This window comes from Capra hircus, chromosome 19 (genome assembly GCF_001704415.2).
Source record: "Capra hircus breed San Clemente chromosome 19, ASM170441v1, whole genome shotgun sequence".
In the NCBI taxonomy this organism is placed as follows: domain Eukaryota; kingdom Metazoa; phylum Chordata; class Mammalia; order Artiodactyla; family Bovidae; genus Capra; species Capra hircus.
This window is the reverse complement of record NC_030826.1, coordinates 41956787-41971765: the sequence shown is the minus strand read 5'-3', so window position 1 is coordinate 41971765 and position 14979 is coordinate 41956787. Positions and strand designations below refer to the sequence as shown.

The window sequence follows — 14979 nt, the reverse complement described above, 5'->3', positions numbered from 1 at the left end:
GGACTGATTTCCTTTAGGATTGACTGGTTGAATCTCCTTGCAGTCAAAGGGACTCTCAAGAGTCTTCTCCATCAGCACAATTCAAAAGCATCAGTTCTTCGGTGCTCAGCTTTCTTTATGGTCCAACTCTCACATCCATACATGACTACTGGAAAAACCATAGCTTTGACTGGCCAGACCTTTGTTGTCTCTACTAAAATGTCTCTACTTTTTAATATGCTGTCTAGGTTTGTTATAGCTTTTCTTCCAAGGAGCAAGCATCTTTTAATTTCATGGCTACAGTCACCATCTACAGTGATTTTGGGGCCCAAGAAAATAAAATCTGTCACTGTTTCCATTATTTCTCCATCTATTTGCCATGAAGTGATGCGACTGGATGCCATGTTCTTAAGTTTTTTGAATGTTGAATTTTAAACCAACTTTTTCACTCTCCTCTTTTACTTTCATCAAGAGACTCTTTCGTTCCTCTTCACTTTCTGCCACAAGGATGGTATCATCTGAGTATCTGAGGTTATTGATATTTCTCCCGGCAATCTTGATTCTAGCTTGTGCTTCATCCAGCCTGGCATTTCACATGATGTACTCTGCATATAAGTTAAATAAGCAGGGTGACAGTATACAGCCTTGACGTACTCCTTTCCCAATTTGGAACCACTCTGTTGTTTCATGTCCAGTTCTAACTGTTGTTTCTTGACCTGCATACACATTTCTCAGGAGGCAGTTAAGGTGGTCTGGTATTCCCACTCTTGAAGCAAAGTGTTTATATATATATATACATATACATATATATATATATACACACACACACATATATATATACATATATATATACACATATTCTTTTCTGTGATGATTTATTGCAGGATGTTGAATATAGTTCCCTGTGCTATACAGTAAGACCTTGTTGTTTATCTGTTTTATATATAGTAGCTTGTATCTGCTAATCCCAAACTCCTCATTTATCCCTCTCCAACTCCCTCTCCCCTTTCTAAAGTCTGTTTTCTCTGTGAGTCTGTTTCTGTTTCGTAAACAAGTTTGTGTCATGTTTTCAACCCCACATGCAAGTAGCATCATATGGTATTTGTCGTTCTCTTTCTGACTTCACGTAGTACGCTGAGCTCTAGGTCCATTCATGTTGCTACAGATGGCATCATTGCCAATGGCTGAGTAGTGTTCCATTGTATGTGTCCACCACATCGTTATCTCTTCACCTCTCAGTGGACATTTAGGTTGTGTCCATGTCTCGGCTATTGTAAATAGCGCTTCTCTGAACATAGGGCCGCATGTATCTTTTTGAATTAGAGTTTTCTGTCAATATATACCCAGGAGTGGGATTGCTGGATCTTATGGCAACTCTTTTTAGTTTTTCTTAAGGAACCTCCATACTGTTTTCTATAGTGCCTGCACCAGTTTATATTTTCACCAGCACTGTAGGAGGGTTCCCCTTTCTCCCCGTCCTCTCCATTATGCTGTGTTAGAACAAATACCTACCTGTGGGAATTATTCTACAGATGTATTTGCCTACATGTGAAATGACATAAATACACTGCAGCATTGCTTGTAACAATAGCCAAAGACTTAAGGATGGTACACAGATGTCCACCAATGGAGATCTGGTTAAATATATTATTGTTCCTCCACACTGTAGAATATTTAGCAGCCACAAAAGAAAATGAAAATTTTCTTTATGTGCTAATGTGAGGTCTTCTAGATAAAGTATTAAGTGAAAAAAAGGAGAGGCAGAATATGTGGGGTTTATATTCTAAAGAAACTATACATATTTGCTGACAGGCATAGAATATCTTTGTTAGTATACACAGTAGACTAGATTACATGCTTTGGGGAGGGGAACTAGATTTCTGGCAGACACAGATAGGAAAGTGACCTCACCGTATGCCCTTCTGTGCTTTTTAAATTTTATATCATGTGAAGGAATTGCCTTTTCCAACAAAATTTATAATGAAATAAAATGAAGTACTGTGCCTGAATGGGATGAAAGCAGTTTTTAATAAATTTATAGTCTAATCTGTTTCTCAGTAAAATCGTCAGCTGATAGTTTCTACTCTTCCATGTAAGTTATTTCACTTTGAGCTAGCGTTCTTGGCAGAAGGAGTCAAGAGCAAGGATATACCTAGAGAACCAGACTTGTAGACTCAACTCCCTTTGAATTTCCAGTATCAGAGCCAGACCTTGGTCATGCTTTTTTCTTTTTTCATGACCGTTGAAACACGAGACATCCAGCAGCTCACTTACAGAACCCCACAGAAAGCACGAGGTTACCTTCCCATCTGTGTGTGAAGAAGATAAGATGGAACCTTCTGAATTTCACGAAGCTGCACACCCCAAGGAAGTTTGAGTTGACGCTCAGGCTCAGCCAGACAAGTGTTTGTAACTCCATCCAGTCCCTGGTGTTTTTCGCTTGCGCGTCAAGGGTATAAATCATGCAACTGTTTGCTCCTAAGGTTTCTGGCTTCTCTCCCCCTCAGGGCAGGGTGCCGTTTGCAGTGCCCGACAAAGTCCTGTGGCCGCAGCTGTGCGAGGCGCTCAACATGAAATTCAAGGCTGAGGTGCAGAGCAACCGGGGCCTGACCAAGGAGAACCTGGTGTTCCTGGCGCAGAAGCTGTTCAACAGCAGCAACAGCCACCTCGAGGACTACAACGGCATGTCCGTGTCCTGGTCCCAGTTCAACCGGGTGAGGGACGCGCCACCTGCAGCGGTTAGATGAGCCCCTGCAAACCCGATCCCTCAGGAGCTGCCCTGCACCAGGCCCTCACTCCTCGCATCTCTGATGTGATGTGCCCGTGATATTAGGAAGCTTCTGAACAGATGGACAGCCTCATACATCTTATGTACAAAATTACGTGCTTGAATATTTAAGCAAATGGGGTGGACTAGCATGCGGCTAGTGTGTTTTCTCCTTTGTAAAGGAAACAGAAAAGCAAACAGTAACGTAGCTCATGAGAAGTAAAGCTTTTGTGACGATCAGAGCTCCATGGCTCTGTCCCCTTGACCCTCTGATGTTCCTTGATACGTAATACAAAGTCAGGCTCCCATGGAACCCTTGGCCCAAGAAAGAGGATGCTGATGAAGGAAATTTAAGTTGATTTTAAATTGAACTTCAATTTCCTCCCTTACACCCCCACTCCACTTGTTTTAAGTGCCCTAATTCAGAGATTTCATAGTCTCTGAGAATGTCTTTTTTGAACGGTTATGTGCCAACCAGCTGTCTAAGAGGTTTGCTGGTGATCAGAGGAGCTTTGCTAGGAGGAGCAGGAGGCCCCCGTGGTCTGTCTTTGCTGTTGCAGTACGGCTCCTGCCTTCCAGCAGAATCAGATCACTGCATTTGGCTGATAATTGTCAGTAACACCCAGATGATGGAGTGTTCTCTGCAGCCTTGTAGTGTGATCTGATGCAATTCGCATTTACGCATCCCGGAGCATCTTGTTAAGGGGCAGGCTTGGACACAGCAGGCATGAGCTCAGAAGCTCCTGGGCGATGCTGCTGCTGTTCATCACATGCCACAAATCACAACCAGCAAAGGACTGGTCAGCCCAGATGCAGGGGAAAGTGTGTGTGGCCAGGCCCACTGAGTGTTGGTAATTGCTTCGTGGTGTTTTCCCCTTCTTCCTCTTTTCCTCTCTGCACTGTATTTTGGTTGTAGGACCCTTTGGTCAAACTCAGGCAGGTGTGTATATTTGTATGATCCTGACAGTGAGGATGTTTTCCATTTAATTTGTCCAGTTAAAGCGTATCCAGGTAATCAGACCCTGAGCGTGGCTTTTGCCTTCTTGGGTTCACTGTTGTCTCTCCAACCAGGAGAATTTACCCGGACGGAATTACACTTTCTGGCAGTGGTTTGACGGTGTTATGGAAGTGCTAAAGAAACATCTCAAGCCTCATTGGAATGACGGGTGAGAATCGTTATTTGTTAAGTTGGCAGGAGAGTGGTAAGATCTTCCTTCTTGCATTGAAACATCACACTCTGCTTCTGCTCCTTTGGCCTTTATGATCCAGGGCTATCTTGGGTTTCGTGAACAAGCAACAGGCCCACGACCTGCTTATCAACAAGCCAGACGGGACCTTCCTGCTGAGGTTCAGTGACTCTGAAATCGGTGGCATCACCATTGCCTGGAAGTTTGATTCTCGTGAGTGTCTCTCCCTCTTTAGGACATCTTGTCTCTGGTTAGGTGCTTACGTTGGGAAATTATTATACTGTAACCACCAGTTCATGGAGTACTTGTTATTATTCCTTGGGGCCAGTACTCATTACGGGAAGCACAAGTGTATAACCGTGACACAACTGCAGCCAGTGTAGAATATTATGGGAAACACAAGCACTAATTTTGAGAAACACAAATGGACAGCCCGACATGGCTACCTTTGTAATACAGTATCCTGCCGAAAGTCTCAGCTGCTTCACCTTTGAACTTTTTGCCTTCTTCTTATTCAACCTTGGGCTTATTTCAGTAAAGAATTACTCTGTTGTTTGGAGTCATTAGAGTGGAAATAATATGCTGTTTTCATTGCTCCTTTATCCTAAGCTAAGGGGTCACGGCTATTGACCATTTCCATCTAGAAATATTAGTTCTTTCCTCTGATCTTCACAGTCAAACAAGAGTAGTGTAATTGTTTTTGGTAACTTAAAGATTTTAATAGCTTTTAATAACTCTCACACACCCTCTGGCTATGGACACACTTCCTATCTCTCTTACATGCTTTTGTACAGGGAATCAGGGACTGGAGTCAGCAACAAGTTTCTTGTAGGAAGGGAGAGAATACTGTTTGAACTGGAAACTGCCTGAGATCATTAGATCTCAAGGGAAGTAGGGTATGTGGTACCTGCTTATCTACCCATGACTTTTAAAACTGCTTAATCCACAACCCACGGTTATTTTTAAATGGAGATTTTTATTAGGACAATTTTCATGGAGAGCTTTATTTGTAGTCTCTTTGGGTTTTAAGATTTCCTGTTCAGAAGTCATATTTAGACCATGATTATTCTGTCTGTTGATCTAGAGGAAAGAATGTTTTGGAATCTGATGCCTTTTACCACCAGAGATTTCTCCATCCGGTCCCTGGCTGACCGCCTGGGAGATCTGAGTTACCTTATCTACGTGTTTCCTGACCGGCCCAAAGATGAAGTGTACTCCAAGTATTACACCCCAGTTCCATGCGAGCCTGCCACTGGTAACAATGTTCGCATTCTGATTTGGTTTTGTTGTGACTTGCGGCTTTGTTTTAGATGTGAGTGTGTCTGTGTCTGTCTGTCTGTATGAAAATCTATACAATTAATACTCAGTTGTTGCTGTTGGAGCTTTATGCAGGGCAGATATAAATCCCAGGCTGTTTTCATTAGTCAAACAAAAAACATATCCACCACCAGCCCCAAATACCAAACTGAAGGGAACAAGTGTCTGTTTGTATCCTGGCTTTTAATTCTTTTGAGTATTTTCCCAGAAGGGAAAGGACTGGTTTATATGATAATTCATATGTTTAATTTTTTGAGGAACCACTGTAGTGTTTTTCTAGCAGCTACACTGTGTTACAATGTACAAGTTTAGATCAAACAAAATTAGGAAGGTAAAATTTTGTATTTTAAAACAGAGATGGTTTTATTGCTTTCTGAGCATAAAAGTATTATGTATTTATTGTAAAATTTTCCAGAAAAGTATAGAAAAGAAAATAGATATCACACAACAGTCTTACCTCATCCATGTAAACAATTTAGTAAATGTTCTTCAGTCCACATAGCTAGGTTTTCTGCATTCAGTCACCAGAGGCTTATTGAGTACTTCCTGTGTGGGGATTACAATCTAATAGCAGAAGAAAGACAATAAACAAGTAAATAAATATATCTATTTAGTGATGGCCGTTATGAAAACAAATAAGGTGAAGGGATAGGGAGTCCAAGGGAGGTGGCAGTTCACTCGGGTGGTCAGAGAAGGCTTCCCTGAGGAGGCAACATCAGAGTAAACCTGAATGAAATGGGGAGGCCGCACACAGATCTCAAGAGAGAACGCTCTAGGCCGGGAGAACAAGAGCAGAGACTCTGAGACGGGAGTGAAGTTGGCGTGTTTAGAAAATCTCGCAAGGACCCCGGGGGGCTGGAACTGGATGAGCAGGGGAGAAATGGCAGGAGGCGGGGCCAGGGCAGCAGGAAGGACCAGGTCGTGGCGGGTTTGGGTCATACCATACATCATCATTTATGATCTGATTACTCTTTCACTGAAAAATACATCACAGGCAGAGTTACAGGCTAGTAAATAGAAACTAACAGCATCATTTTAACAATAGCCTAGACTTCATTGTGCAGCGATTCTGTGTTGGTTATTTAAGATACTTTGAAGTTGGTCACAGTTTTTTTGTGATGATTAATATTGAGATAACCGAGTACCTGCATCTCTTTCAACTTGTTTTCTTAGGACAGATTCCTAAAGTCGAATTTGAGACATGTGGTAGGTGCTTTTCAAGCATTTTGACACATCTTTCCAGAATTGCCCTGCCGAAAGTGGAGTCTGTTTCCACTCTCACAGACGCCTGTCTGAGTGTCTGTTTCTCCATCCTCCTCCTGCCAGGCATAGAATCTCTTCATCAGCTTCCTGTTTGCCAGCCTGACATGAGATCTTACATGTCAGGGCATACACATGAGGTCTTAGTTCTTATTTTTCATTTCTTCGATTCTTCATAAGCTCAAAACATCTTTTCATGTAGTGGCAATAATAACAGTAATAAGAAATGAAGTAATAATAGCAGCTAATGTTTGTCGAATGCTTACTTGAGTACCAGACACTTTTCTAAGCACATTTCAAATAGTTTCTCTTTTAATCTTCAGAACAGGCCTGTGCAGTAGCTACTGTTCCCATCCCCAGGTTTCATTTGAGGAGCTGAGGCCCAGAGGAGTGAAGTAACTGGTCAGCGGTCTCATAGCTAGGAAGAGGCCAAGCCAGGGTTTCAGCTCAGTCTATCTAGCCTGTGCTTCTTAGCCTCCGCGTTAGTGGCCATTTGTATTTTTCCTGTACGTTCCAATTCCTTGTTCAATTTTCTTTTGGAGTTCCTTTTTCCTTAATAACGTGCAAGGATCTTTATATAGTAAATAAAGCCTTTATCATATATAGCAGAGATTTTTTTTCTTCGTGTCATGGTTCTTTTAACATTTAGGTTTTGTTTTGCTGAAGTGCAAAGATGTGTATTTTCTACATAGCCCAATCTGTTGACCTTTTTGCTTTAGAGATTCTGCCTTCTGTAGCATGCCTTCCCACCTGGTTATATTTCTAGGTGGGGAAGTAAGCCAAAATATTTTTAGACTTATGTGGTATTTTGGATTAAACCTGCCACTGCTTCTTTTTATGAGCCCAGCTAATCTAGGTTTTCAAATGTTAGTTTTATAGCATTTCTTTGTTTCTTATCTTTTCTGCCGTTCTATAAAATTCTCTGTAGACAGTAAAGCACAAAAAGCACGAGATATTATGAAAAGGCAGCCACTGACATTTGAAGCCCCAGAAGAAGCAGGTCAGGATAACAAACGATGTGTGACCCATGGCGCGGTTCAGTCTCTTAGACTGAGTCATCCTCCTGACCTCAGCGGAATCTTCGCTGTCTAATAGACTTGAGACATACTTGTTGCCTTCCCCACACACCCAGGAAACAGGACTTCACCGACTTCAGACTATCACAGTCCTACTACCGACCTTAGCTGGATTTCCATAACCAGCCTTTGAGAAGGTAACTCTGCCTTATCCCCTCGGGTGATCCCTAGCCCACCGCATCCCAGCGAGGATGCTGTGGAGTGCTTTTTTCCTAACTAGCCATGCAGCAGAAACGGCACCCCCTGGGAGGCACGGCCGTCACATGACTCCCAAGTACAGAAACCCACACAAAGACGCAGACACCTGACAGAGTGGCTTTCCATTTCCCCAAACAGTAGAAGCTCAGAGCTAGAGTAACTCCCAGGGTCCTTGAGTAAGAGTGATCCCCTTCTGATACCTAGAATTTTCCGCATGACCCCTGGCAAGTGTTGGTCCACCTTGGATGTGAACACCTCCAGTGATAAGGAAGTCAGGGCCTCCCGAGGCTGTTTCTCTAGAGTTCCAGTGGTGACACCGTTCTTCCTTGTATGATTGAGAAGTTGTCCAGTTGCGACCTCCCCATGTTGGTGCTCGCTTTGTTGCCCGTTCTTCTGTATCTGCAGCTTGAAACTTTTGAAGATGTGTTTTCTTTTCACAGTGCAGTTAATGCTTGATTTAGATGTGTATTGAAGTTTTCCTTTTTTATGGTCTGAAGAATGTATTAACCCATCCAAGCCGACTTGGAAGCTGTCTTAACTTCCAGTGTCAGTCTTGAGGCTTCTCCTCTCTTGGGTCTTCCTAATGAATTAAAGTATGTGCTTGTGGGACTTCCCTGGTGCTCCAGTGGCTAAGAGTCTGCATTCCCAATGGAGGGGCCCCAGGTTTGTGCCCTGAACAAAGAACTAGATCCCACATGCCACAACTAAGCCAAAATTAATTAATTATTTTAAAAGACTCCATGCTCCAAATGCAAGGGTTATGGTTTCGATCCTGAGTTGGGAAACTAAGACCCCGCATGCCACACTGTAAGACCAAAAGAAATGAGAGAAAAATGAAAGACACGCTTGTACCAAATCCTATGATAAAATGAGGTGATTGTGTCTTGTCTTAAGAAAAGACGGGATTCTTAAGGGAGACTGTATCTTCATTTCATTTGAGAACTTTGGTTCTCATCACCATCTTCCCTCCTCGGCAGCTAAAGCAGTGGATGGATACGTGAAGCCACAGATCAAGCAAGTGGTCCCTGAGTAAGTGTCCGGGTTCAGCACTGGTCTCTTGCGGCCTCTTATCTCCTCCCTATGCCTCCACCTGGCTCTCCTCACCCCCCACCACCTCCCCACACACACACACATACCTGGCCCAGCCCTGGGGAGGGAACTGGGCCTTGGTCATGAGGGGACCTGGTACCCAGGGCCCCGCTTCCACAGCCAAAGCCCCAGGCTCAGTAGGTCCTTTGTCCTTTCCCACCCGAGAAAGACACAAAAGTGCTCCCTCCCCACTACCCCTTGCTAAGGCTCCGCTTCCTCCCACAGGTTTGTGAGCGCCTCTGCAGACTCTGCCGGAGGCAGCGCCACGTACATGGACCAGGCTCCCTCCCCAGCCGTGTGCCCCCAGCCTCACTATAACATGTACCCGCAGAAGTAGGTTGTGTTCTCCTGGGGCTCCATGGGGAGGAACTGGGCACCTGGCCTCAGGCTGGGTGCCCAGAGGACTGATGGGCAAGGACACCAGGGCTGGTCTGGGTCTGAGACTACCCCAGCCAGGCAGGCTCAGGCACGTGCCCAGGTGGGAGGGAGAGATTTGACCAACAGACATTGGTAGTATCGAACAGGGTTGGGCAATGTCACCTGCTCCACTCTTCTAAAGTGGAGATTTTTCTGGCTCTGTGTACGAAGCAGATGGGTTTTAAGTATGTGCGGGCAGCCCGTGTTGAGGCTAGGTAGGCTGGGCATTTTAGTCTGGGTCACTGTGTCCAACCGACTGGCAGCCGACTCTGCCCCAGGGTTCAGGTCACCTTACTAGCTGCCTGCCAGGCCTGGGCCAAGGGTACAGACAGCCTGAGCCGCTCACCTGGTGGGGTGCAGGGTGGTCTCTGCTGCTCCTTGTTGGCCTCTGACCTCTCCCTTCCTTCAACCTCTCCTCTTTTCCTCCCAAGCCCCGACCCCGTCCTTGACAACGATGGTGACTTCGATCTGGACGACACGATCGACGTGGCGCGGCGTGTGGAGGAGCTCCTAGGCCGACCCATGGACAGTCAGTGGATCCCCCACGCACAGTCGTGACGCCCCACCCCCCGCCCCATCGCCATCTCTAGCTTCTTCATCCTTGCCAGAGGAGTTACTTTTGTGGATGTTTTAATTCCATGAATCGCTTCTCTTTGGAAACAATACTCATAATGTGAAGTGTTAATAACTAGTTGTGACTTTAGTGTTTCTGTGCATGGTGGCACCAGTGAAGGGCGTGTGAGTGTGTGTGTGTGAGTGTGAGATTGCACGTTGTGCTGCTTCTCCCCCTTGCTGTCCGGAGTTTAGCTACAGCACTGGGGCCACAAACAGAGGCTCTGGTTGTTTTAACCTTGTGCAGAATGGCAGTTAGTTCCATGAACCCTGGGCCATGTGTCTTGAGGCCCAGTGGCTCTGACACGTGGCTCTTCAAGTGAGGGAAGGACAGAGGGAAGTGGGAGCACCTCCCGTCTGGTGAATCTGTGTCACCGTGTTTGCCCAGCCATTGATCTATAACCGTGACGGTCTCTGCTTTTCTTCTGAAACATAGAAACTGTCTTGTGATGAAGGAGGTCAATCCTCCGTCTTTCCTCTCCCCCAAACCCTATTTTCCTGGGTCGATATGGGAAAAGTGGCTGGGGCAAGGGAAGTCGTGGCTTTGGCGGTGGGTAGTGGCTTTCTAAATAACTGGTAGACCATCTTCTGTTCTCTGCCTCCCACGCTCACTCCCACGCCCCGTGGAATTGCCACTTAGTTCCTGTGTGTGTACACATGTGCAGACACGTTTGATGAAGTAGAGGAAAGACACGAGGGTCACATAACCAGTGCTCACAGTGTTGATGTCCTTTATGTCGTGGCTGGATTGAACGGTCCAGCCCTGGCTCACGGGCTCTGAAAATGTCGCCTTGTTCCCTGGGAACAACCATCAGTCTGCCCGCCCTCCTCTGCGCTGGTGGAGGCGCAATCAAGGTTTTCTAAAGGCACATTGATAACAGCTTTTTGCAGATGTTGACTTGTGTTTTTGTTTCTGAATCGGGACTTCTCGGTTTCCCCTTCTCAGCCTAATTTGATGTTGGAATTCTCTCTCCCTGCATCAGGGCCTGTGCCTTTGACTCACCGCAGGTCACGTCTCTTCCCTTCACTGTCCACACCCAGTGTCTTGGGGAGTGGGTGGCTAGAGTGTGGGCTGAACCCAGGACCTGTGTGTTGCCCACCTGGGCAGGGTGCTGGGTGTCAGCATTGGGGTAATTTGGGGAAACGCAGTCAGCAGGTTTGCTGAGAAGTTTAGTAAGCTGCAAAAACAAAGCAAAACAAAAAATCCTCAGCATAATTTTGTCCAAAATTTCTTCCATAGCTTTATACCAGAAGGAAGGAGTGGGCTGTGGCAGGCAGGTGGGCAAAGGGGGAGGCAGGTATAACTTTGGGGTTTAAGCCTTAAGGTCACCCCAGCTCCCCTCAAAAAGAAGGGCCTGACCACACCCAGGAGGGAATGGCCCTAAAACGTTATTTTTATACATGTGGGGAAATGAAAATATTTTTTTTACAAAATTAACTTCTGAATTTATCAGTATTTTAATGTTAAAGGAAAATATTTCTCTGTAGTAAATATTTATTGGACGATGACTTTGTAAAAGCTGCTCTTTGCCCTAGCTTAGTTTCGTACACTGATGTATCAATATTTTTCTATGCCGGGCGGTAGACTGTCTCTGCTTCTGATGACCAGGCTGACCCCTCCATGGATACCAGCCCTGACGTACTAGCCCCTTATGTCCTCAAGATTTGATTAAAATCCCCGCCTCCCCCTCCCCACCCCCTTACCGAGGATAGGAGTGTTGGGAAAAGGTGGAAAGAAAGCCTAGTTGCTCCTGTCACCCAGGCACCTTGAGTGCCAACCCTGGTGGTCCCAGCAACCCCAGGGGCAGGGAGTGACACGTTCAGATGAGCGGCTGGCCCGGCCCCAGGCATGCCAAGGGCAGAGCTCTCACTGCACAGTTAGCACCGGGCTGGGGAGAACAGGGGCCCAGGAGAGTGGCTGCCCGGAGCCTGGGGGTTCCTGCGCGTGTCCCATGGCCGAGCTGTCCTCAGTTTTCCTGAGACCGTGTCTCCTGATAGGAGAGATTGTGACTGAAAGGCACGCTCACTGTCTGCGTATAGCTTCTCTCTCCTCCCTGTTTTGCAAACCACAAGGAGAGGCGACGGCAAGTCTCGACTGCCTCGGCCCCTCGCTCACTCCCAGACACACACACACAAGTCATCAAAACGTTTCAATGTACAGTGTGTGCAGGGCTTTGTGGCGGGTGAGGGGGGAGACTAAAAGTGAATATAACTTAAAACAGCAGCATACTTTTTTATAATTTTTCTTTATAAAACTTTGTGAAATTATTTCAGATACATATTTTAGTCTTGACGCAGATTAGTATATAGCTGCCCCCAAAAAAGTATTGTGTACAATTTGGGATAGTCACAAAATTGTGTATTTTATGTTACAAATAAATACTTCCTCTCAGTGGACAATATGGAGTGCTCGTTTTATTTCGTTCCGCCAGGTGCTGAGATAGGGTGGTTTTGATGGGGAAATGTTTGAAATCATCAGTGTGACTCTGAAAAAAGGAACTAGTTGGGCGTTGGCTGCCTCAGAGTGTGTGTGTGTCAACAGCTTTGATGGCTAATGGGGGCATTTCTTGCCTTTCTGTTCACATGAGGTTTTGAAAATTAGAATGATAGTCATTATTTCCTATTCCTGTTAGAAAGCTCATCCTTTAAAATCAGCGTGTTCAGGGGACTTCCCTGGTGACCCTGGGCTAAGACTGTGAGCTCCCAATGCAGGGGCCCCCGAGTTCAATACCTGGTCAGGGAACTAGATCCCACACGCTGCAACTAAGAGTTCACATACCACAACTAAAGATCCCTCGTCCCACAGTGAGATCAGAGATCCTGTGTGCTACAGCTAAGACCCGGCACGGCCAAAGAAATTTTTTTTTTTAAGTGTCACTGGGGGGCTTTGCTGGTGGTTCAGTAGTTAACAGTCCACCTTGCAATGCAGGGGACACTGGTTTGATCCCTGGTTCAGGAAGACCCCACATGCTGCAGAGCAAATACGCTTGTACACCGCACGCTGCAACGACTGAAGCCCAGGCCCCTAGAGCCCGTTCCCTGCGACAAGAGAAGCTGCAGCAGTGAGAAGCCCATGCACTGAAGCAGAGAGTAGCCCCCACTCGCCCCAGCTAGAGAAAGCCAATGTGCAGCAGCAAAGACCCACCACAGCCAAACAAATCTTCAAAAAAAAGTATCACTGATAAGGTTTAAAAAAAAATGATGGGAGAGGTAGGGAAAATCTGAAAGGCTACAGCTAACAAAGCCCAGGGAAGGGTGACAGTGTCAAACACAGTAACTGGGAACACTGTCTGGGTTTGGCACCAACAGGGCTGTTGATGGCCTTGGTGAGAACTGTCTGTAAAGGTAGGGAGCCAAGCTGAGTTGCCGAGCACTGAAGAGTGACGGGAGTTCCACTCCTGGTGTGACAGCACGAACAGCTCTACACACCCACCCCCACAGTGAAACTGGGACAGTTGCTTTCTTAAACCCACCCGTCTGAAGTTTCCTAAGGGTATACAGCAAATGAAGAAATGTTCACTCAAGAAAATTCAAAATGCAGTAAGAAGAGTGAGCGTGGTTGAACCAAGACCCAGAAGGACAGAAACTCCAGACCAGTGCAGCCAAGAACACAGAGCTCCCTCTCCCCATAGCTCCCAGTCAGAGGGTTATCATCTGGGAAAGCCAGGATGCCAGCATTTCTCATCCTCCCCCCAGACCCCTGTAGCTGATGCTAATTTCTGGGTGATGCTGCTGAAAGGTAAGGTACTCCCTTCTGCTTGGCCCCTTCTGGTAGGATGGACACTTTACCTTGGGCCAGTGCTGCTGAGAGTCCTGGAGCCCTGACCACATTTGCCCAGGTCCATAAGGTAGTGATTCCACCATGGCCGGGAAGGACTGAGGCTACTCTCACCCCTACCCCTCAGCTTTTTTTTTTCCCCTTTTTTGGCTGCATCTTGTGGTGTGTGGGATCTTAGTTCCCAACCACAGATCAAACCTGCACCCGCTGCATTGGAAGCTTGTAGAGTCTTAACCGCTGGACCACCAGGGAAGTTTGAGCACTCAGCTTTTGAAGTGGGCCCATCACTCAGAAGTGTGCCGTCATCATACGCACAATGCCAGAGCTAAGACTCAGAGATTTTGCTCCAGAGAAGAGAGGCAGGTTTAAAACAGGGAACTGACTGCATTTGCAAACTCAAGCTTAACTGTGCTCTCAAAAACTGGAGGTTGTGGGGAAAGGCTATTGGCAGGAGACCCGTAGCTTCATTGGAGACAGAGGCTAAACTGAACTGGCTAGAAATGGGGAACGATAAAGCAGGAAGGAGCTTTCTCTCTGGGCTCAGAACAAATCTCAAATACTGAACTTTGAAACTATCCCTTCAAAGAAGCCTGCATTTGATTGGATCAATTTGTGGAGTCATTTATTCCCCAGCACATTGTTGGCCGATCAGCCAACAACTAGTACAGTTTTAACAGTTGGATGCGGTCAGGGAAAGAGACACAGAGAGATCCTTGCAAGTCACTGTCATGCTAGGGTGACTATGGGCTTAACTCAGGTCTACACCCACCTAAGGAGCAACATCAGAGGCTCCGCACTATGTAGCAGGGTGGGCAGTGGGGAGCAGACAGACTCACTAAAATGATCCAGCCGCTCACTAAACAAGGAAACGTGTTTACCTGGACCAGAAACAAGGAATTGCTAAACTGGTTTCCAACGTGGCTGCACTCTTTTACATAAGGGTTCTAATTCCTCTACATCCTTGCCAACACTTGCTATTTTCTGACCTTTTTGATTATAGCCATCCTAGTGGAATGTGACATGACTTGAGTCAATTCTAGTTTGCATTTCCCTGATGACTAATGGTGTTGAGCAGCTTCATCAGAAGCCCTGGAAAATTCACAAATATCTGAAAACCAGACCATACACTCCTACAAAACCAATTGAAAAAGAAGAATAAAGTTGAAGTAGTCACACTTAGCAATTTCAAAACTTACTACAAAGAAACAGTAATCAACAAAGTGTAGTGCTGGCAGGAGGATAGACCTACAGATAAGCGGAATAGAATTCAGAGTCCAGAAAGAAACCTATGTGTCTGTG

The 14979-nt window shown here is 45.9% G+C and overlaps 1 protein-coding gene across 3 annotated transcripts in view; it reads left to right on the top strand.

The window, feature by feature from the left end:
• STAT5B (signal transducer and activator of transcription 5B) overlaps positions 1 to 12299 on the top strand; it is a 64459-nt gene extending 52160 nt beyond the window's left edge. For all 3 annotated transcript variants that reach the window (XM_018065115.1, XM_018065117.1, XM_018065118.1), the window contains 7 exons: positions 2487 to 2693; positions 3818 to 3912; positions 4016 to 4146; positions 5018 to 5188; positions 8762 to 8813; positions 9099 to 9206; positions 9722 to 12299. In XM_018065115.1, the coding sequence (XP_017920604.1) occupies positions 2487 to 2693; positions 3818 to 3912; positions 4016 to 4146; positions 5018 to 5188; positions 8762 to 8813; positions 9099 to 9206; positions 9722 to 9848 (891 nt within the window). In that variant the 3' untranslated portion in view covers positions 9849 to 12299. The remainder of the gene's footprint in view (positions 1 to 2486; positions 2694 to 3817; positions 3913 to 4015; positions 4147 to 5017; positions 5189 to 8761; positions 8814 to 9098; positions 9207 to 9721) is intronic.